The sequence below is a fragment of the Lissotriton vulgaris genome, chromosome 4_1 (assembly GCF_964263255.1).
Source record: "Lissotriton vulgaris chromosome 4_1, aLisVul1.2, whole genome shotgun sequence".
Classification (NCBI taxonomy): Eukaryota; Metazoa; Chordata; class Amphibia; order Caudata; family Salamandridae; genus Lissotriton; species Lissotriton vulgaris.
Window position 1 is genome coordinate 1,174,098,050 of NC_141691.1, and position 23,623 is coordinate 1,174,121,672.

The 23,623-nt window shown below is 48.9% G+C and overlaps 1 protein-coding gene across 2 annotated transcripts in view; it reads left to right on the plus strand.

The window, feature by feature from the left end:
- Nucleotides 1–23,623, plus strand: part of PIGN (phosphatidylinositol glycan anchor biosynthesis class N) — a 1,076,629-nt gene that overhangs the window by 937,396 nt on the left and 115,610 nt on the right. For both annotated transcript variants that reach the window (XM_086965406.1, XM_086965407.1), the window contains exon 24: nucleotides 5,310–5,396. In XM_086965406.1, coding sequence (XP_086821532.1) covers nucleotides 5,310–5,396 — 87 coding nt within the window. The remainder of the gene's footprint in view (nucleotides 1–5,309; nucleotides 5,397–23,623) is intronic.

A 23,623-nucleotide genomic window follows, 5' to 3' on the forward strand; every position in this document is an offset into this window, starting at 1 on the left:
TGTATTCATATTCACGTTACTTAATGGTCACATATGGTGCCGCCAATGAACATATTCTGTGACAAAAAGTTTGTATTCTATAAGAAGTTTGCAACACATTGCCCATTTCAAACACTAAGTACAGAGTTTAGACAAAACGTGAAGGGATATCGGGAAGCATGCACTCCAAGTACATAGTGGCTCCCAATACGACATAGCAAATACACTTCAACACATTTGGAACATTACCGAATCCAACGCCAATGCACTGTGATGATTATGATTCCAATGGCTCTTGTTAATATACCCGTCTTGCCCCATCATGGTTTGCAGTGGAAAAAGGGGAAAAGTAAAACACAGAATTAGCAGCAAAGGAGGGAGAACATAAGTTTTAGTAAAGCACGAAGGCTACAGCCACAGCATCACAGCTCAAACCCGGTCACACCGGGGCAGACATTTGGTGCATGAGCTAGCAGGGAGTAATTAGGATCCCAAGTTGGAAAGTTCAGACATTTCATTTAATCCAGTATTGGATGTGTCAAATTTTAAGATGAGATACGCTTCCTTTTGGGACAGGCGTACATCTGGGTCGCCACTGCCACCTCGGATCACAGCCAGAACAGTCCATCGCATGTCATTCACTGTATGTTTGTGTTGTAGGAAGTGGGCAACCAAAGGTGCCGTGAGGTTCTTGTTGTTTATACGGGACCTGTGTTGTATAATTCTCTGACGCACCTCCTGCGTGGTCTTGCCGATGTACAGCTTTTTGCAGGGGCACTGGATAGCATACACCGTATATTTGGTCTTACAGTTGGTGTGTTCTCCGTGGCGCCAGAATTTGTTACCGTCAGTGAAGAGTGAGCCTTCCATCGTGATGTGACAAACAGTGCATGTACCGCATTTGCGATGTCCCTTGACTGGTGTCGACCCGAAGATGGTACTCTGGGTATCTTTTTTATATTTGTATATATTCTTCCATGTTTTTGCACTAACTGTTATGATGGAGTGTCTATTTGATGTCATGTTTTTGATGAAATAATACAAACTTATTCTTAAAATTTAATAAATTTGTTTGGAAATATTTAACCCCTTGGCTACACGGCATGCTTTGGCTGTGTGGTTTCAGAACCTATTATTAACAATCCTGATCAGCCAATTTGCTCTGTTTTGTGACTATTGAGGTCCAGGCTGATTTGTAGTAGGACCCCACACCTCTATTGTGCACTGATGACGGTAAATGAGCACAGTTATAACAGTCCTTACCATCGCTTGGGTCTGCCACATAAAAAGAAACTTTCAGGCTTTAGCTATGGCATCATTTTGGAGTAATCCTTCCTCTGTAAAGGGAGGAAAATGAGATATTGTTAAATCTGCCTCTTGGCACTACACCATAAAGTTACACCATAGAAACGCAAGCCCTGGGGGCCTTACAGTGGGCTTTTTATTCCACAAATATACTCTAGCATTTGAACCGTATATGGATGCTATCACACCCTACTAAACTATAACCTTGTATATAACATTTAGTATGAGTTTCTTGCAAGGTGGGACAGGTTTTAAGTAAATAGAAGATGAACCTTGATGCACAGGTGTTAGACCTGACACCCTTGGCGTGGTTTTCCCCTATCTTTTTGCCTCTGCCTCCTGTATTTTTGATGCTGTGCTGGATTTCGTTTTGCTGGTTTAGATGCTTTGGACACTCTGCCACTGCTGTCCAGTACCAGAGTGTAAGTGCTCCCTATGGAAATTGTCATATTGATTGGATGTACCTGATTGGCATATTTGTATCACCACGAAGTCCCTAGTAAAGTGTACTGGATGTACCAGGGCTGGTGATGACAGATGCTACTAGTGGGCCTGCAGCACTGATTGTGCCACCCACATGAGTAGCCCTAAAATGGTGCCTCAGACCTGCCACCGCAGTGCCTGTGTGCAGTCAGTGAACTGCCATGTCCTCCTGGCCAGTGTCCCCACTGGCTGGGCCTAACCCTTCCCTTTATGTACACATTGGTCACCCCTATGGAAGGCTCAAGGTACCCCCCTGGGCTGAGTGCAGTGTATAGGAAAGGTAGCGCATGTACTAGTGCAGGTAACATGCTCTGGTAGTGAACAGCAGCCATTTTGTGTGCTCACTGCTGCAAGGTTATCTTGCTCCATAGACTAACATGGGGGAGGCTGGTCCCGATGGATACCAGCCTATCTTCCCATAGGAACAAGTTGGGACATAAGTGATTGATATCCCTGAACTCAGAATTTAATAACACATCTTTTAGGAAAGGTTGTTTTTAAATTCTGTGTTTGAGAACAGTACTTTTAGAAAGTGACTGTTCTCTTGTCTAACCTTTCTGTGTGCCTGGGCCTGCTTGTGGATTGACTGTCTGGTTTGAGGGTGACAGGGGCTGGGGAGCCCCCAGGAGGTTGTCTGAGTCAGCCCGTGGTTGAATGACTGCATCTGTAACTAGAGTGGTGGGAGGAGATAGCACCTGGGAGTGAATAGGGCTGTGCCTGCCTGCCACAATGCTGGCTCCACCTCCTGCTGGGCGGCTGTCACCTCTGCCCCTCACACTGAAAGGAAGGAAGAAGCCAGGAAGCCCAAGTGCTCCAGCAACACCCAGAACTGGTATAGACCGGGCTCAGGGCCCACTTGCACAAAGACTTCAAAGACTTTTAGGGGTATAAGAGAAGGACCCCTGACAACAGATTTTCAGATTCTACAATCAAGAGGAACCTCTGCCAGAAGAAGGACCGCTGAAGGAACTGAAGGAAGACTGCCTTGCTGTGTGCTCTAAGGGCTGACCTGTTCTGCTGTTCAACTGAAGGAGGGAAGAAGGGCTTGCTGTGTGCTGTGCCCCTGCCTGCTTGTAACTACCAAGACTTTGCTGTGTGCTGTGTCTTCTAACTGAATCTCCAAGGGCCTGAGAAGAGCTGGCCTCCTGTTTCCTGGAACCCAGGGTTAAAAGGTTCCTAGACGCCGTGGCAAAAACGATCTAAGAGGCAACGGCGTTTGTGTTTCCCAGCTGATAACCGTGTGCGGCGATGGATGTGCTCATCGGCACATGCCTGAGAGTGATCGGAGGATCATGGTGCCTCAAGTGCGGGAATAACCTTCCCCGCGATAGTGGGGCCTCGTGAGTAACCTGCCGTCCCCACCGCACTTGTGCCGCTCATCATCGCCGCTGCCCGGGCGTGATATTGACCCAAGAACCCCAGCCGCGACTTCGTGCTGCGGCCGGAGAAACGAGGAGACCGAGCTGGGATTGGCTGACGACCGGCTTCCCCGAAGCGCCGCGCTGCCATTGGCGGGCTTCAGGAGGCTCGCCCGGTAAAGCTGCAAGCGGATTGGGGCCGCGTCAGGTGACCCGTGACGCCAGAGGAGGGCTCGTCTCAGAGTAGCCCTACGATTGGCCGTCTACACCGAGGCCGCAACGTCATCAAGGGCCCGTCCGGAAGCTGCGCAGGGATTGGTCCGTGCCAGAGAAACGCCGTAAGAAGAAACTGGGAGCCGCATGAAGCCCTCACCGCTGCCGGACCCGCTGACAAAGGATCATCCTCCCCCATCGCTCGTTGGATTGTCGAGAGCGCGGGGGAGACTCAGCGAGAGCGGTAAGAGCCGAAGAGAGTTCTGTTTTACACGGAGGGGCTGCCCCTTTTGCAAGCGCAGGGCAGCGCTCTCAGTAGCAATCACGTTAGACACGGCCAGAGGGCCTGGGGGAGATTAACAGCGCCCCAAAGTAACTTTAGTCGGATAAGACTTGAGACTACTGTTGAAAGTGAGATAACGCCTAGAAGTATTACCATCACCCAAAGAAAGTGAAAATATCGTGCAACAAGCCTGTAACTGATTAACACCTGCTGAACTAGATAAAGTTATATTTTTTTATATACTTACCTGTGTGGTCTACCTTTGTGGGGTACTGTGGAATCATTGTGTATGTTGAAGTGCAAATATTAACCACATTGCCTTGGGGATAAGCCTGCCTGCTCGTGCCAAGCTACCTAGAGGGTGAGCAGGGGTTATCTACAGTGTGTGCCCCTTTGCCCTGACTAGAAGCAAGGGTCCCTATTTGGACAAGGGTACTTACCTCTGCCAACTAGAGACCCCCAGATCTAACAACAGGCATTTTGCACATCCTGTAGGGATGCGATGGAAGGCCATCTGCTGCTTTACGGCCCTTTGTATAAAGGAGCAGCTGGGTTAGACCTATTTGTATAATTTAGGTATTAGGCACTCTCCTAAAGGTTATTACTGACCAATAGCGATCGCCTCATTGTTTATATTCTGATTAGATACTTATATACTGTATGGCCGGTAAGGAAGCGGCCGGGGCATCCTTTATGAACAAGAGTACCCTAAATGTGCCTAATCCTACTTTTCTTTAACAACTGATACAGTCAATAAATTCAGAGTTTTAATTGTACATTTTCATAGTCGCTGTCTTCTCTCATGTTTATGGTACCAGAGCTCATTCTGTATCAGCCAGGTTTGTTACCTTCTACCTTAATACCGCCAGTTGAGTTGTGTCTTTGCAATCGTTCATGCAAGACATCATCTAGCCTTAAAAAGCACTTGCCCTCTGTCATATATAAATTGTGGATCCGCTGTCTATGTGAGGTCTGAAACCTACTGCAGCCTGATGTTTTTTAAGGGTACTCTTTTGTATTTTTGATTTTTAATGAAATGGTTTTAGTAGTAGTAATTGGTTGTTTTTTCAGCTCCCGGAGCTTCCTGAATGGTGCTATTTTTGATGTGGGGGTCTAGGTACTATGTATATCAGTGCCTACTTTCTTTTTTTTGAATAAGATGATTATTAATTGATCAATATGTTTATTTGGTTTTTATGCAATTTGTATATATTTTATGGGGTTGTATCCCCGAAATAAACACAATGAATGACTGAAAAGCCAGAAAGCTATTCGATAATATGTATAAAATAACAATATTTACTCAATTCTCGCAACGATTTCATCAGATACCCACATTTCTCAAAGTTAGTTTGAAAATGGATATGCTTGGAAGTCTGTTTTGGAGCCAGGGAACCACAGTAGCTGTACTCTTTTTTTCCAGCCGAAGCAATGTTCCCGTGGGCAGATACAGAAGTAAGGCCAGGTTATGTTTCCTGGCAAGGTTTAATGGCTGAGATGAAATCATTAAAAACACTTTTGAAGTACGTTTTGCACAGGGCGCCGGGGGAATTAGTCACCCAGGTCTTTTTGTTTGATAATTGAAGCTGTCCACCTGCTTCTCAGCGGCTGTGCTCGGCGCGTAGTTCTTTGTATTAATGTAAAAGCGGCTGACGTTGTGCATTGATTTTCCCCCGCTGTTTTCACAGCTCAGCAGTGCTGACTTCTCCTGGAGTATCCATATTTCTGACGTTCGGCAGCTCCACCTGGACGACATCCGGCGCTCCTTTTTCTTTGTATCCTTTTCTGGTGTGAGTGTTTCCAAGCGAGGTAAATCTGACTGAAGAACACCAAGCAGGCCCCGGCTGGTGTTAAGAGATTTTGGCGCGAAGGCGACGTGACATTTTGCCATCCCTATTCCTGGCAGTGGGGCGATGATTGATGGTTCTCAGGGTGGGTGCAGGTGGCACCCTTGTTTAATGCCAAGAATAACCTTATAACAGCGCTGTTTGAGATTATTGGAAATGTTCCTGGTTTTATTTACTATGTCAGATTTCTGAGGATTGTCAGGGGCCGGCCATGAGTGAGCCATGGTAATGGTGGGCTGACACCAACCACCCCGAATTACCGGTACCATGCAGAATATCCCGTTACGACAAAGTTAGAGAAGTTTTAAGGCATGGGCAAAGATGGCTCTGGCCCCATTAAGCTTTTAGGACAGTCCCAGCTTGTCTAGATGTTTACTTTCTGTTTTTTGAGCCAGCCCAGGTTGTCAGACCATCACGAAACCCCCGAGGGATAAAGCAAATCTCCCTAAAATAAAACTGCCTATTAGATCCTGGTTAGATTCAGCAGGCTCTTTAGCCTTTTAAGGTGCATGGTTTCAGCCCATCTGCACAGGCCTTTGCCTTTATGCAGCATGTGCCTCATACTGTGCAGTTAAGATTGGCATTGTGTGCTCCCTCTGTGACTGCATTGTCCGTGTGGAGCCGCAGCCAGATCAGTGCGACAATAGTCTGCAGCCTCCTACCACCCAGTGGCGGCTCGCTCAGAACGGGGATGGTGAGGAGGGAGGGAGGGTAGATTTTAAAAAATGGAGAAAAAAAAATGAACTTACCTTGTCCGCAGAGCCGCTGCACGCCTTTCCTCTGTCTGCTCAAAGCACTGGAAGCACCCAGACTTCCCAACTCTCCCAGCCAATCCTGCAGCGTTGTGATTGGTCTGAGCATCCTGTTTGGACGCTCAGGCAGTGCATGGGGAGGCTGGGCATGTTCTCCACGGGGCTGTGCAACACAGTCCAGTGGAGAACATGCCAAGTGTGCATGACAGTTTGGCCGGCTCTAGAGGGCCGGCCAAACTGTCATGTGCACTTAGAGGTTTGCAAACCACTCCTCCCCTGCTCTGGCATCACGGAGTGAGCCCCGTCTGACTCTTGTATAGAAAAATAAAATGATAATAACGTCATGTTATTATCATTTTCTTTTTCTTTTTTTCACTGCTGAAATAACCTTAGCCAAGGAGCTGCCAATGCTACCGCCTGAGTCTGAACACCAGCCTCATGCAGCACAGGCAGTACAATAAACAAAAGTGCCTATGAGCACCGCTGGCTTGAATGGTTTTGACAGACTAGCTATACCAGTTTGTGGATACAAGGCTTTGCCTGACCATTAGCCTTTCTGCTCTTCTGGCGCTGAGGTAGTGTCTGATGATAGAGCATGTGTCAATCCTTGCACAGTGCAGAGCAGCATTATATGCTCCCTTCAAGATTGCACTGCCCATGTGGAGCTGCTTCTGTACTGAGGCAATCACAGCCTAGAGCCACCTGCCTCGGAATCCCAGCTCCTTACAGAGCAGGGACGAGAGTGCAGCAAAAAAACACAGGCCTGCATGCTCAGGCTCAACACGTGAGGCAATAGTCCACCTCACCACATGCAGCAGGCTTCTTCACTTGTTCTTCTGCTTCTCTAGTGCTGGCAGCCATAGAGAGAGACTGTTTGTTCCAAGATTGGACCCAGGTGTAGACTGGCCAACAAAGAGGGATGTCAATGATCCGACCATAGATGCAGAGGGTGTGAAAGAGCTGAAAATAAATAATAAATTCAGAGTTGTACCGAGCAGGGGGCCCAAATCATAATTGACCCAAAACCATTCAGATGTCCCAGTAATTGGAATAAGATAAGCAAAGAAATACCACGCCACTTTACACATGTCTTAAACCATTACAAGTGCATTTTCTGCCTGTAACTTTCACCTGATTTGGTGGGTGGAACTAGGCCCGGTTTCACCGCACTCTGTATTTCCATGTACAGTCAAACAAATGGTCTCAGAAGTGGGCACAGTGGTAACTACCAAGGAGAAACTAGTTAGCCCAAATTGTGGCTCTGTCCCGTAGTGTAGCTACCAGTGCTGTGTGGTGTCTGCCTAGCATTACTGTGCCATTAGGAAATAAGGACCTAGTAATATTTAGTTAGATGGCGGAAAAGTTTACTGCACCACTTTACTCATGTTCACACCCATTACCAGCCATTTTCCTGCCATGTATTCTACCTACTTTTGACCGGGGAAACTCAGCCTGGGACCCTTACACTTGTATTTCTGGGTGTGAAAAAAAACAAGGGTCTCAGAATCAGGCAGGTTGGCATCTCCAAATAAGACTCTTATTCGGGGTTGCATCCTTAATGTGTATCATTACATGTTTAAGGTGCCTTTCTACTCTCAGCCACTGCTTCAGATGGTCCAAGGATGCCAACAATTCCTGTACGGTGTATTATGTCAGTAAAATAGTAAGGGTAGTTGAAGTAACTCGACAAATCTTTTGAACCACTCTCCCCGATTGGTGGGCAAGTGTATGTTTAAAAAAAAAACCTTTTTGGAGAACTTGTGGCTATAGCATGTCACCACTAACAGCAATAGTACAAACAACTACCTTATCAAAAAGAAAAGGCATACTTAGGGGTTCATTGAGAGGTTTGGGTGATACAGTCCAGATTAACCTCACGACTTGCAGTTTCCCCTCATCTAGATAGACAGGAACTGCCGGGTTTCCTCTCTAGTTCATGTGCCAAATGGCCAGAAGATCACGGTGGCAGCCTCTTCGCCCTTTATTTCTCAGCGTTGAACCCCCAGGTGTGGCATGGGGACCCTGGGCAGGGAAAACAAGCAGTGGCCCCTGCTTACTCTACACACTAGGGCCATTGAAATTATTTTTGTATTTTCAAACAAACTTCTGCTTTGGAAGCTTGTTTGAGAAATACAAAAAAAAGAAATGCCCAGTGTATAAAAACCACAGACACCATCTCGGCATTCAGATACGTCAAGTCCACAATAGTTGCCAGTGCACTTAAGTGTGCTTCACAGAATAATGATAAATAAAATAAATAGACCAACATTCAGAAAATGTGCTTTCACATGCTTACTAAAAACAAGAATTGCCAAAGCTAAACCTTCGGCTCTTGTACAGTGAACATGATTTCTCAAATTTCATTAAGACATGGAGGGCATCAGCAGTGCGAGCTTCCTTCACGTACACAGAACTGGTAGTGCATCATGGCAGAAGCGTTACAAACGTATGCACATTCTCTCCTATATGGTGTGATACGGCATAGATAGAAGCAGTGCAGGCGACACTCATGCAGAGATCAGTGATGTGACAGTCAGGCTCAGCTAATGCTCTCTCAGGCACAATACATCCAGGATGTACAGACACCGTACTTGTGGAGATCACTCTCATACAACTAAAACAAGCTCAGAACGAGCAGGATTCCTACTTTCACATATCAGACAACTGAAGTTCAAGTTTATTTCACAGGACAGTAACTACTTAGATATTCCAGTGCACCCTTCCTCACACACACACACACACACAAAACATGTATAGTGTGCAAAATCACTACCACTTGGAGAAGTGTGGCTCAATGGTTAGAGCGGCAGACCCTGATGCAGAGGTCTAGCCCGGGACCAGGGTTCAATTCCCTGCCTCGGCGGGTCTTGGGCTCAAAATTCCACGGACCTGATAATTCTCGCCTCGGTGCCTGTTCCAATCATGGAGTCCCACTCTGCAACTCTGGGCAATAGCTTGCTTAATCTCCACAACGGCCCCCACAATGCTAAGGATGCCTGGCCTTCACCCTGGGGGTGACCAGGAGTGGACGCCTCACAGGGAAAGCCAGGACGGGTTCCACAGCGGTATTCGTACAAGCACCTTGAGACCCTTGCGGGTGAGTAGTGCGCTATACAAGTATCAATTTACAATTTACATTACTTGTGCACACAACACTCATTCATAAACCCAATGGTGTAATGCAGCTCACGTAAAGTTGCATATTTATTTGAGAGGCATAGGGGTGATTTCAACAGAAACCCCATGTGCCTGGATCAGCAAAAGCAAAAGGCACACAAATGATGGACGGAATGGGGAACAAATCAAACATTCATCCCCAGTCAAGAGATCTGGATAAAATCCATCCATCGTTCTTTTCCTCACCATGCAGACGTGGGTTTGAAGCTTTCCATGCTTCATGGAGAGTTGACTTTTTATATAACCTTAATATGGAGCGAGTGGCAAAAAACACTCCAGCCTTGGATTTCTACTATGCCTCAAATAGGACGAATCTCCTTGCTCAGCATTCACTCTACGCTCTTCTTGGTTTTGTTAATTCCATTGATGTTGATAAAATGGGTCTAAAATTGAGAAATTTGTAAATTGGGAGAATAACATATGGGGATACATATACAAAAAAAAATGGCTTATGTTGGGAAATTTACAGGTGCCCGACCATTTTCATCTCTCCCTTTTCGTTTCCACAATTTTTCATAGTTTTTCTATGGATTTTGCCCTCGACTGGCTGAATAGGATTTTTGGCAAACAATGTTTTTGCAGGTTTTCATAGCAACTATCACTAGTTAGTAGTATTTAAGTCCCCTCCTTTGCAGGTAAGGGAACTGTACTCTGAGTTCTGTTCAAAGTACAGGGATGTAGTAGCCTGTTCTGTTTACAAGTTATCTATGGGCATCTGAATTTACGTTCATGTAGTCTGAAGGAATGTGAATGCACCTTTTGCCTCCTATTGTGTGTAAATACAATTTTTGTCATTACAGTAATGTTTAAAAAAAAAAAAGAAGCTTTCCATGCTTCTGGAGTCAAGATAGCCTGGCTGATAAGGGGTGATACCCCCATACTGGTCCCGGGATGCTTGTTTCCGGTCCAGGAAGGACCTGTCCTAGCAGTTCAGGCTGGACTATTCCCATGGGGAACAAGGTCAAGACTGATTGCATATGGTTGGGTTTAAACTTGAATGGCATGGGGAGCAAAATAAACTATGCATTTAGGACTAGATCTCAGTACTGGTCTGAATGTTTGGCATTTTTCAGTATGCTGTCCATCAATTGTTCTTTTTGCATTTGTCACCCGAGTGCGACGGGTATGCCCAAATGTGGGTCCTGTGCTCTTCATGCCACTGGAGCAAAGCTGGCATGGCTGATGAGGAGTGATATCCCGAAACCGGTCCCAGGATGCTTGATTCCGGTCCAGGAAGCCTGCCAGTTCGGGCTGGGCTGTTCCTGAGGAGAACAGGGTCAACACTGATTTGCGTATGGCTGGGTTTAAACTGGAATGGCATGGGGAGCAAAAAAACAATAGATTTAGGCCCACATCTCTGTACTGGGGTGAATGTTTGACATTGTTCAGAATTCTGTCCACCAGTTGTTCTTTTTGCATTGCTAAATTTTCACTAATTGAAATGTATATGTAAGCAAAACACTTTCTGAGTACACTATCCCACGCAAGCAAAATGTGCTAAAAGCCCTTGTCTAAAAAGATGTCAACTTTAAGCTGGAACACGTAAATATGGGAGCGTTACAGGACTTGGGACTCAGTCCCTTGAGTCCCCCCAAAAAATTAAAGGCCACATAAGGGGGCAGTGTGGGCACACCCTGACCCCACCAGGGCCTTGAGAGGGGTCCGAAAAGGACTATCCCTAAAGTCAAATAAAAAAATATATTTTGGCTTACCGGTTCTAAGGTACCAGACCCAGTGCTGCAGTACTAGGTGCAGCATTCCCGTGGTACAGTGGTACCAACTAACAATTAAAAACACATTACAAGGACCTGGTCATAGACCAGATCCTGTGGCCAAACACAATTTTGTGGGCCATAGGAATGCCGTGACCGGTCCTCGAAAGCTTGTTTCCAGTCCAGGGAAGACATGGCTGGGCAGTTCGGGCTGGACTGTTCCCATGAGGCACAGGGTCAGACTGATTTGCATATAGCCATGTCTGAACTGGGGTGGCAGAGTGGGCTAAAGAACGGTGATGGATTAAGCCCAGATCTTTTGACTGGGTGTGAGTGTTTGATTGACTCAGATGCTCCGTCCATCACCACCCCCTTTTGTACCGCTTTTGGCCACCACAAGTATGGCAGGGTATGCTCAGACGTGAGTCCCTTGCTCACTTTGCCACTGGATTCAAGCAAGCTGGGCTGAAGACGGCTGGAATGCCAGAAACCGGTCCTCAGAAGCTTGTTTACGGTCCAGGGAAGACATGGCTTGGCAGTTCGGGCTGGACTGTTCCCATGAGGCACAGGGTCAGACTGATTTGCATATAGCCATGTCTGAACTGGGGTGGCAGAGTGGGCTAAAGAACGGTGATGGATTAAACCCAGATCTTTTGACTGGGTGTGAGTGTTTGATTGATTCAGATGCTCCGTCCATCACCACCCCCTTTTGTACCGCTTTTGGCCACCATAAGTGTGGCAGGGTATGCTCAGACGTGAGCCCCTTGCTCACTTTGCCACTGGATTCAAGCAAGCCGGGCTGAAGACGGCTGGAATGCCAGAAACCGGTCCTCGGAAGCTTGTTTCCGGTCCAGGGAAGACATGGCTTGGCAGTTCGGGCTGGACTGTTCCCATGAGGCACAGGGTCAGACTGATTTGCATATAGCCATGTCTGAACTGGGGTGGCAGAGTGGGCTAAAGAACGGTGATGGATTAAACCCAGATCTTTTGACTGGGTGTGAGTGTTTGATTGATTCAGATGCTCCGTTCATCACCACCCCCTTTGCACCGCTTTTGGCCACCATAAGTGTGGCACGGTATGCTCTTACGTGAGTCCCTTGCTCACTTTGCCACTGGATTCAAGCAAGCCGGGCTGAAGACGGCTGGAATGCTAGAAACCGGTCCTCGGAAGCTTGTTTCCGGTCCAGGGAAGACATGGCTTGGCAGTTCGGGCTGGACTGTTCCCATGAGGCACAGGGTCAGACTGATTTGCATATAGCCATGTCTGAACTGGGGTGGCAAAGTGGGCTAAAGAACGGTGATGGATTAAACCCAGATCTTTTGACTGGGTGTGAGTGTTGGATTGATTCAGATGCTCCGTCCATCACCACCCCCTTTTGTACCGCTTTTGGCCACCATAAGTGTGGCAGGGTATGCTGAGACGTGAGTCCCTTGCTCACTTTGCCACTGGATTCAAGCAAGCCGGGCTGAAGACGGCTGGAATGCCAGAAACCGGTCCTCGGAAGCTTGTTTCCGGTCCAGGGAAGACATGGCTTGGCAGTTCGGGCTGGACTGTTCCCATGAGGCACAGGGTCAGACTGATTTGCATATAGCCATGTCTGAACTGGGGTGGCAGAGTGGGCTAAAGAACGGTGATGGATTAAACCCAGATCTTTTGACTGGGTGTGAGTGTTTGATTGATTCAGATGCTCCGTCCATCACCACCCCCTTTTGTACCGCTTTTGGCCACCATAAGTGTGGCAGGGTATGCTCAGACGTGAGCCCCTTGCTCACTTTGCCACTGGATTCAAGCAAGCCGGGCTGAAGACGGCTGGAATGCCTGAAACCGGTCCTCGGAAGCTTGTTTCCGGTCCAGGGAAGACATGGCTTGGCAGTTCGGGCTGGACTGTTCCCATGAGGCACAGGGTCAGACTGATTTGCATATAGCCATGTCTGAACTGGGTTGGCAGAGTGGGCTAAAGAACGGTGATGGATTAAACCCAGATCTTTTGACTGGGTGTGAGTGTTTGATTGATTCAGATGCTCCGTCCATCACCACCCCCTTTTGTACCGCTTTTGGCCACCATAAGTGTGGCAGGGTATGCTCAGACGTGAGCCCCTTGCTCACTTTGCCACTGGATTCAAGCAAGCCGGGCTGAAGACGGCTGGAATGCCTGAAACCGGTCCTCGGAAGCTTGTTTCCGGTCCAGGGAAGACATGGCTTGGCAGTTCGGGCTGGACTGTTCCCATGAGGCACAGGGTCAGACTGATTTGCATATAGCCATGTCTGAACTGGGGTGGCAGAGTGGGCTAAAGAACGGTGATGGATTAAACCCAGATCTTTTGACTGGGTGTGAGTGTTTGATTGATTCAGATGCTCCGTTCATCACCACCCCCTTTGCACCGCTTTTGGCCACCATAAGTGTGGCAGGGTATGCTCTTACGTGAGTCCCTTGCTCACTTTGCCACTGGATTCAAGCAAGCCGGGCTGAAGACGGCTGGAATGCCAGAAACCGGTCCTCGGAAGCTTGTTTCCGGTCCAGGGAAGACATGGCTTGGCAGTTCGGGCTGGACTGTTCCCATGAGGCACAGGGTCAGACTGATTTGCATATAGCCATGTCTGAACTGGGGTGGCAAAGTGGGCTAAAGAACGGTGATGGATTAAACCCAGATCTTTTGACTGGGTGTGAGTGTTGGATTGATTCAGATGCTCCGTCCATCACCACCCCCTTTTGTACCGCTTTTGGCCACCATAAGTGTGGCAGGGTATGCTCAGACGTGAGTCCCTTGCTCACTTTACCACTGGATTCAAGCAAGCCGGGCTGAAGACGGCTGGAATGCCAGAAACCGGTCCTCTGAAGCTTGTTTCCGGTCCAGGGAAGACATGGCTTGGCAGTTCGGGCTGGACTGTTCCCATGAGGCACAGGGTCAGACTGATTTGCATATAGCCATGTCTGAACTGGGGTAGCAGAGTGGGCTAAAGAACGGTGATGGATTAAACCCAGATCTTTTGACTGGGTGTGAGTGTTTGATTGATTCAGATGCTCCGTCCATCACCACCCCCTTTTGTACCGCTTTTGGCCACCATAAGTGTGGCAGGGTATGCTCAGACGTGAGTCCCTTGCTCACTTTGCCACTGGATTCAAGCAAGCCGGGCTGAAGACGGCTGGAATGCCAGAAACCGGTCCTCGGAAGCTTGTTTCCGGTCCAGGGAAGACATGGCTTGGCAGTTTGGGCTGGACTGTTCCCATGAGGCACAGGGTCAGACTGATTTGCATATAGCCATGTCTGAACTGGGGTGGCAGAGTGGGCTAAAGAACGGTGATGGATTAAACCCAGATCTTTTGACTGGGTGTGAGTGTTTGATTGATTCAGATGCTCCGTCCATCACCACCCCCTTTTGTACCGCTTTTGGCCACCATAAGTGTGGCAGGGTACAGTACTGGGTGCAGCATTCCTGTGGTACAGTGGTACCAACTAACAATTAAAAACACATTACAAGGATCTGGTCATAGACCAGATCCTGTGGCCAAAAACCATTTTGTGGGCCATAGGCAATGCTCATTGAGGGCTGGCTGCCTACAGTGGGCTGGGCACAAGGCCAACCCACCACTGCTGACGGCTGAATGCAGCGGGGATAGGCCACTCCGAGGGGGGGATGGGCACAGGGCCTGGCCCCTAAGGCCAACCCCCACTGCATGTGATCGAAGGCCCCTCTTGGGGCTTTTGGTGAAGAGCCTGACCAAAGGCTAGGACCTATGGCCAGTCCATGCTGCACACAGCTAAAGGCTGGGGTTTCAGCGGCTGACCGCTTTGAAGTGGGTTTGAGACTGGAATGAGACCTTAGTTTGTCTTAAAATAAATAAAACTAAGAAAATAAGTTAAAAAAACAAATGTTAAAGTGACATTCTAATTAGGTGTCGAAGTGAGGTAAGAGCTTATGTTTAAAAACTGAGAAAAACAAATTCGCCAATTATAGTTTAGTGAAGTCATTACAACGTGCGCCTCATCATGCACTGCTAATGACCTCACATACTACATCACTTATGATATGTAAATACCATAAACTTAGACATCACTGATTAACCCATCCAGTCATTGTGATAGCGCCCTATCGAATTTGTGAACATGAAGTAATTCAGCATGCTGCACCCGTGCCAATATTTCTATCAGCAATCAAATGATAATGAACATAAACTTTGACCAAGTGCTGGACACCTAGCATATTTGTCAGGTCACCCACATTTGGTGGATCTTACCCTTTTTTTTACTGGTATACACCAACCTAACAAACAAAATCACTCCATATGCTTTAATTGGGTCACCTGCTTTTTAGGTCTCACATAACAGCGCTTGAGGGGTATTGTATACAGTAAAGGGCTTGGAGCCCGCCCGTTACCATTGGTTCTCTCCATCTTCTCTCTTCGTTGCTGCCTTTTAATTGGGCAGCAGAGTCGATGCAGTCAGGTCCGGTTCTTCAGTGGAACATGAGCGAAGCTCCGATTAATTAAACCTCATTAGTGCCCATCCGCAGCTCGCGCCCCGATTAAGGCACTATTTAGTTCACTGCCACCACCTGGTTTCATTTTGCTTGCCTATTGTTTACTGTCTCCACACTGGCGTAACGAAAAGTGAGGGGGCCTCCCTGCACTGCACTTAGGGGGGCCCCCTCCGGGCTCAATCAGGAGCTCTCCGTCCAGAGTGCAGTGCCGAGGGGGCCCCTTGGAGCTAGGCCCCCCCCCCCGCACCGCGTGGGCTGCGGGGGCCTGTGTTACGCCCCTGTGTCTCCATTTCCCCCTCCCATCATCGCTGCTACCACCTCCTGCATCATTACCCGTTTTTCATCGTACTGTCAACATTGAATACTTTCTTGGAGTTATGTTTCGTCACGGAATGACCCCTTTTAGAGAGGTATTGTCGCCCTACACTTTTTAGCCTATACTATGTCAGGTCAGATTGAACGCTGACAGTAGTTTTTACATAATTGCTCATGTTTTCATAAGCTTTTATAACACTAAATATCGGACCGTGGCATCCAAAGAACACTTCCTGGAGAGAGCACCGCCCAGCAGTACTTTTGGCAGTGCTTTCCATTTTTGATGAAGGGCAGTGTAGAAAGCAGTAGGCTGAGTGAAGTTGCTCCATGTGTATTGGTTTATGGGACTTTTGGGGCTTATAAACTTAAAAGACAAGGGGCCAGATGTATGACCATGACAATTTGCGACTTGAAAATTGCGCTCGATTGTGAGCCACAATTTGCGAGTCGCAAATTGCCACGTACAACAGTGTCTGAGACACTGATTTTGATTCCCAATGGGGTCGCAAATTGCATGCCTCATCAATATTCATGAGGCACTCGCAATTTGTGACCCCATTGGGAATGGTTGGCCCTCCCAGGTATTGTGGCCTGCTGGGCTCAGTAGACCCCAATGTGTGGGACTGCTTTTAAATGAAGCAGTTTTTTTTAATACAGCCTGTTTTTCTTAAAGAAAAACAGGCTGCATTTAAAAAATAAAAATGAAACTTTTCAGTTTCATTTTTAAGGGCATTCAGTGGTCCCTGTGACCACTGCCTGTCCTTAAAAAATATTTTTAGAGTCAGTCAAAAAGTGGAAGGGATCCCCTTTGGGCCCCTTCCCGTTTGCAAGTAGTCTACCACCCATCCTTGAAGGGTGGCAAACTGCGACTGTTTTGCGACCGCAATTGCGGTCATAAAATAGTCATACATGGCATTTGAGGTCGCTTTTAGGAAGGGAACGCCCTTTCCTACTACCAAGTTGCAAAACACTATTTTGCTAGTCGCAGATTTTTTGTGACTTGCAAAATAGGGTTTGAACAAGGCCAACAAGATTTTTGATGCGCAAACCGGTCGCAAACCCGTTTGCGCCTGCAAAAGAGGGTCGTAGGTCTGACCCAAGGACTGCTGATATGGGGGGGGATTTTTTTCAAACTGTTCCCAAATTCCAGTTGTTACAGATCTGTAGCGTGACACTCAGTGTCAGCTTCTGACTTTGAAAGGGGTGAGGCAATAAGGTGAATACTGGAAGTCTTGTGGCTACTTACTGTGATAAAATATGCAATTCAGCACACCGTTAGACTCTGAGTCCTGTGGTTAAATCCTCCCGCCTTGTGGAATCGTGGTGCTGGGACGTTAGTGTGTGTGTTGACAGGGGGAAATAAACCCGAGCTCAACAGCTAATCGAAACACTGCTCTGATGCTGCTTATAATACTAAACAGCATTACAGCAGTGTTGGATTGGCTGGTGCATGCAGACACAGCACTCCCTGGAAGACTGGAGGGTGTGTGTGCTTGCCTATGCAGCTCCATGCTAGCATTCAATGAGAAAGGCCTGAACTGCGCATGTCAGATTGACCACAGCAAAAATACCAGCCAATCTGACATGTGCAGCTCTGTTAAAAGCCCCAGCTGCTCATCCCACCCACCTACAGCTTTCATCAGATCACCCGCCCCGCCACATAAGGGAGAAAGAATGGAGGTATGGGGCTATTTAAATTATTTTTTTAACTAGTGAGCCTGGGATGTATTGGCCTACAGAAGTAGCGGGTCACGCCCCTGTGCTCCTCCGAAAAAGCCACTGCTGGTGACATCGCTCTTTTCAAGACTTCACCTTCAGGTTTTGTTGGACCCGGCCCTTTTGGCAGGTTCACCCCGAAACTTTTTGCTTTTTCCTAGCCTGTTTCTGGAACCTGGTGTTGGTGATATTAGGCCTTTGCGCACTTTTTCACTGTGGTACAGTGTGAAGTGCGTGAGCTCTCTGTGTATGTGTGGTGAGTGACCTGCCCTCCCATATGAATGAATGGGGATTATGTATGCCCATGGTATTTCCTGATGTGTGGGGAGTGCAGGGTCGAGTTTGGTATGTGCAAACTCGTGAGATTGAATGCTGCGTAATGGTATATGCGGCATGATTGTATCTAGTGTAGAAGTGCCACTTTTAGAAGTTGGCATATTTGTGTAATTTGTGTCTGGCGTGTGATTGGCTGAGGCTGGCTGGTGAGCCGGCTCCAAGAGTCTGGGAGGGTCTGCCCCGGTGGTGAATGGAGTGCTTAGCATGCTGATGTGAGGGGAGGAGTGAGCCTGGGCCTGCTTGTGGATTGACTGTCTGGGTTGAGGGTCCTGAATGAGGCTGGGTTTTCCCCACACAATGCTGGCTCCACCCCCTGGGGTGCATCTGATGTCCCTAGCCTGGCCAGTGAAAGGAATTCCCTATAACCAGTTCTAGCTGGTTCTCACACTGCCTGCACCCTTTAGGAAAAGGGTTTTGGGTATAAAAAGGGTGCTTGTTTTGGGACTTGAATCCTTGAATCCTGCCAGGGGCGTGCTGCTGCTTGGGCTCAGGGGAAGGCTTGCCTCCCTGAGCCCTGCCCACCCCCTGGATTCCTTATGGATGCTGGAGGACTCTTCTTTGCAGGGAGCTGTTTTGCTCCACTTTTACTCCTCCAGGACTTTTGGGGACCCCTTGGCCTGGCTCTCCTGCCCCCTTCACTCATGGGGGCTGCTTTATTGCTTATAGCGCTGGGAGAGCGCTTTATTTTGTCCCATAGCACTTGGGAGCGCTGTACTGTCCTCAAAGCGCCGGGGAGCGCTTTACTTTCCTTTCAAGTGCCTGTGAGCTCTTCATTTCTGCTCTAGCGCTGAGGGCGCTTTGCTTTTGCTGGTTGCGCTTGGGAGCGCTCTTATTGCCAAGCCGTGCCCACCCGGCATTTGCTGTGTGCTTTATTGGTTTACGAGTGCCCACCTCGATTTAAAGGTACTTTATGAAGGCCGGTGCCCACCCGGCATTTGCTGCTTCTACCTTTTTTTGATTCCGCCGGCCCGGAGATCCACGAGAAGGCGCAGCGCCCGCCTCCCCACCAAGGGCCGCGCTGCCATTGGCATCCCTCGGTTCAGGAAGCCAGGCACCAGACGCCCGGATGTGGGCGGAGCTCCGAGGTGACCCGGAAGCTCCGCGGTCGCCCAATCACTATGCGGCCCCAGAGGGAGAGACCCGCCTCCCAGGACGTCCTGGTGAAGCGTGGGAGAGCCCCTGACTGCCGGGGGCCCAGCAGCGAGAGAAGAGAGGCGGGAGTGCTGGCGGGGCTCCGAGGGAGAAGGAGAGCCCGGCTCTGCTCGAGAAGAAGCTTCAGCCCAAGCAGCGGAGGAGGAGCCCCCGTCCCATGTCCCGGTGAGTGAGGGGGCCCTTGGTGTGCTCGTAGGGAGAGGGGGGGGCACCGGGGCACATTGCCGGTGCCCGTCCCCCCCCCAACCCAGTGGCAGCATAGTATGCAGAGCCTGCGAGGCTCCGACTCCCCAGCGCCCAGGGCCATTGTTGTTTTAGAGCCTGAGAAGCCTCCCTGGGGCATTGGTGCTCGTGAGTCCACAAGGGATTCCCCCTACCAGGGGGCAGTTGTAATTACGAGCTGGCGAGGCTCAAGGCGGCATCTCTGTGTTTCTGAGTCCCCGCCGAGGGACTCCAACGACGGTGGCAGAATTGTTGAAGAGCCCGAGAGGCTCCCCGCCCCCAGTTGTGTTTAGACCATTTATAGGCTCTGGGGGCATTCTTTTTGGAACCCAGAGAGGCTTGTGGGGGCATATTTGTTGAGCCTTGAGAGGCTCCCTGCCCACATGGATGTTTAGAGCCCCGTGAGGCTCTTGGGGGACACAAGTTGTTCAGAGCCTGTGTGGCTCCCACGTGGCCCCATCATTATTGATTCCCAGCTGCCCAGCAATTAGTGGGCAGCTGCACCTTTTAGGCCCCTGACATTTGGACACAGGGCGTCCTAGCCCCAACAAGGCCAGTTGGCCTAGGGACTGCCACAAGTGGTGGCTTATGTAAGCTTTGCACAATTGTGTGGTTTTATTACACCTCTGAATGTTTTTAGGCATCATGTGTTTTTTGCGCTATTGAGTTATGTTCTGGCACCTCTGAATGTTTTTATGCATCATGTGTCTTCCTTGATCTTAGACCTTTGAATGTTTTAGACATCATGTGTTTTTCTCCGGTACCTCTGAATGTGTTTTGATGCATCATGTGCCATGTTATTACACCGCTGAATGTATGTTTTATGGATCATGTGTTTTTCCTTCCCTACACCTCTGAATGTTGGTTTTCCATCATGTGTAATGTGTTCTTACCTATACCCCTAAATGTATTTTATTCTTAGGTGGTTGTTCTTTCTAGTTTAGGTGGTCCTAGTGAGGTCCTGGTTCCCTGCGTGACATTCTCCTAAGGTGTTTAGGGTTGTGTATGTGGTACTTACCTGTTCCCAGTAGTTACTGGATGTGATCTATAACTGTTATTTTGTGCTATACTTATTCTAAGTTCTAGAAGTGCTATTTCTAAAAGTGTTGATTCTGACAGTGGCCCATGTGGCCCTGTCCTGTAAATAATCCCTTGTGAATATCGCCCGTGCCAGTTGGCACAATGTACATGTGTGACTTCTATCTGATGTGTTTTTACAATACAGAAGTTATTTTTATATAACCTTGTGTGGAGTTCCTTTTGCGGTGTGCCTAGGATGTTGTTGCTGTTGTGTGCTGGCGCAAATTCTTTACACATTGCCTCCGGGATAAGCCTGTCTGCTCGTGCCAAGCTACCAAGGGGGTGAGCAGGGGTTATCTTGGCGTGTGACTCCCTTGCCCTGACTAGAATGGTGGTTTCTGCCTAGCTTTGGCGTCAGCCTTAGCCAACCAGAAATAGCCAGTTCTAACAGGTTTGTTCACCCTTAATTACAATGTATCCAAATGAGACCATTAGTTATAGATTCCTTACCTTAGAATTGCCCCCAGGCTTCAGACTGGATCTGGAGAATTTTCGTCAGCGGTACCCCTGCGTGTCGAAAGGTGGCGCCGGTCGGCTCCACGTTCATCGTTGGCATCGTGGTAGTGGGGATGATGTCACGGTAGCTACTTAGACGCCGCCCTCGTGCTCTGACATCAGTTCTTTCTTTTTCTGCGCCAGCCAGCGCAGATCCAGAGAGACTGGTACCTCCAGTCACTGTTTGACTGACTTTTTGCCGACTTTTGTTGACGTCGTTTTTAAGTCTTTGACTCCTGGTGCACATCAGGGATGCCAGGTTTCAAGGCTTGTGAGTCAAGCACACGGTTGATGTTGGTAACGGATCTGCGTCCTTGTTCTGTCTGGAACCCGACCAAGACTCCAAGTTGTACTCCGACTTCCGGACCATGAACCCAAAGTCTTTGCAGGAGCGGTCCCGAAAGCTTTTCGAGGCCCGGCAGTCCACTCCACGCCGCTCGAGGTCCTGGTCGTGCGTGAGGTCGAGGGACCCCTAGCGGAGCCACCACCACCAATCTTCTTTCAAGTCTTCGCACTCACATGGTAAATCAAAGCACAAGAAGAAGTCGAAGAAGCCTCGCCGCTCTTCGACTTCTCCCCGTCCGTCGGCCGATGCAATGAGGGATGCAGGTGGTGCCCCTCCAGCGCGGCTCCGTGTGCAGAGTCCGCTGGGTCGATTCTGGGTTTCCCTCCCTTTCCAGGACCCGGTGGGACCACTGCCCAGCCTCCACAGAGCCTGCTCCAGTGGCACCGCTTGCGATGCCACCAATGACCCGCGGAGGTGCCGACCTGATTGTTTTACCCGATGGCAATACTGAGCCTGAGCTGCATCTCTCAACCTCGACTCCTCTCCCGGTTGCAACACAACATTTCGAGTAAGAGCCAAGGCCTACTTTTTTCTAGAAGCCCTGTGAGGAGTACGATTGGGGTGGATATGATGATCTTTTTGGTTATCCCAAACCCATGGACGAGCCCCAGGACAACTGATGTGAGGACCTGGGGGATCCTAGTGACACTTCCCCAGACACTGACTTATTTTCTCCTCTAGTGTGACTACAGATGAAGGGGCTTAATTTTGCCACAGCGGTGAAGAGAGCGGCTATGGTCCTGGACTTTACACTGCCCTCTGTGGTAGTCAAGACAAATGTCTTCGCAGAGGGGCTTCAGCCAGGAGCTCCACACAGAACCTCTCCTCCCTTTTAACGATGCCCTCACGGATGTCATGATTGGCGCATGAGCCAAGCCCTGCACATAAGCTCCTGTGCACAGGGTCATTGCCTGCCACCATCTCTCTACTCCTGGAGACCCATCTTTCCTCACCCAACACTTCACCCTGGATTGCCTAGTTGTCCAGGCCTCCGTGTCAAAATTAACCCTGGAGTGTTCCCAACCAATCTATCAAACAGGGAATCCAAGATGCTGGACATCTTCAGCCAGAGAATGCTCTCTTTCACAAGACTTGCACTGTGGTCAGTAAACTGTATGCTTCTTTGGCCACAATAGCCACACAGTTTGAAATTTGGCTGCCCAAGTGCTGCCCATGGTCTCGGAGGAGGCCCAGGACATTCTGACTCCGGCTATTGCCCAACGCAGGGCTGCAGCAAAGTTTTTCATACACTGTAGACTGGATAGGGCTGACTCACTGGGCTGAGCGATTCCATCATCACTGGCACTCCATTGCCACCCATAGTTGAGGTCCACTGGATTTCCAGGGAATGTGTAGGTGTGCCTTATGGACATGCCCTTTGACCGCTCCCAGTTTTTAGGTGACAAAGTAAACACAGTGCTCGTGTGCTTTAAGGATAGGAGGGCCACCACCTGGTTGCTGGGACTCTCCACAGCCCCCTGCTACCTCCACTCTGTTTTTAGCCCCTTCTGATGTTACGGTTGGGACTACCAACTGAGTCCTTTCCCACCCAACCACCACGGCCAACAAGCTCCCCAGTCCTTTCATGGCCGCAGACGAAAATCCCAATAGCCCTGTGGGTTTGAAGGCCAGTGATCTACCCAGTCCGCCACTCCCCACCGGCAACCGCAATCTCAAAACCCCTCTAATTTGCCCATTCACCATCATGGATGACAGGTTAATGGCAAGATCAAGTTCCACTTGCCACAATGACAGTCCATAGCCTTCGGCAAATGGTTGATTCAAATAGTCCATAGGGGGTTACACCCTCCCATTCACAGACACCCCAGAGTCCTTGCAAACATCTGCAGAATGGCTTATGGACAACCACCTCTCCTTGTTGAGTCAGGATTTGCAAACTCTTTCATCCAAATGAGCTATTGAGAGAGTGCCGGCATCAGATGTAGTTTGTGGTTCCTATTACTACTACTTTCTGGTGTCGAAAAAGGACGGTGGCCTCTGCCCTGATACTACACCTGTGCCCTCTAAACCTCTTCTTGAAGAAGTAGAAGTTCAGAAAGCTCAGATCGTGTTTGTCCTGGACCCCTGAGCCTGGGTAGTAGCATTGGACTTGCAGGGTGCCTATTTCCACATACTCTTCCTGCCAGCCCACAGATATTACCTGTGGTTTACAATAAACAATGAGCACTCTCAGGTTGCCGGGCGCCCCTTTGGCCTTACCAGTACCCCTCGGTTGTTCACAAAGGAGATGGCATTGGATGCAGCCCATCTGCGGGGGGCAAGGCCCCCCCCACCTCGATGACTGGTTGTTGAAAGTAGCTTACCCCAAGCCGTCATCTCCCACATCCGGACTACAGCGGATCATCTGCATT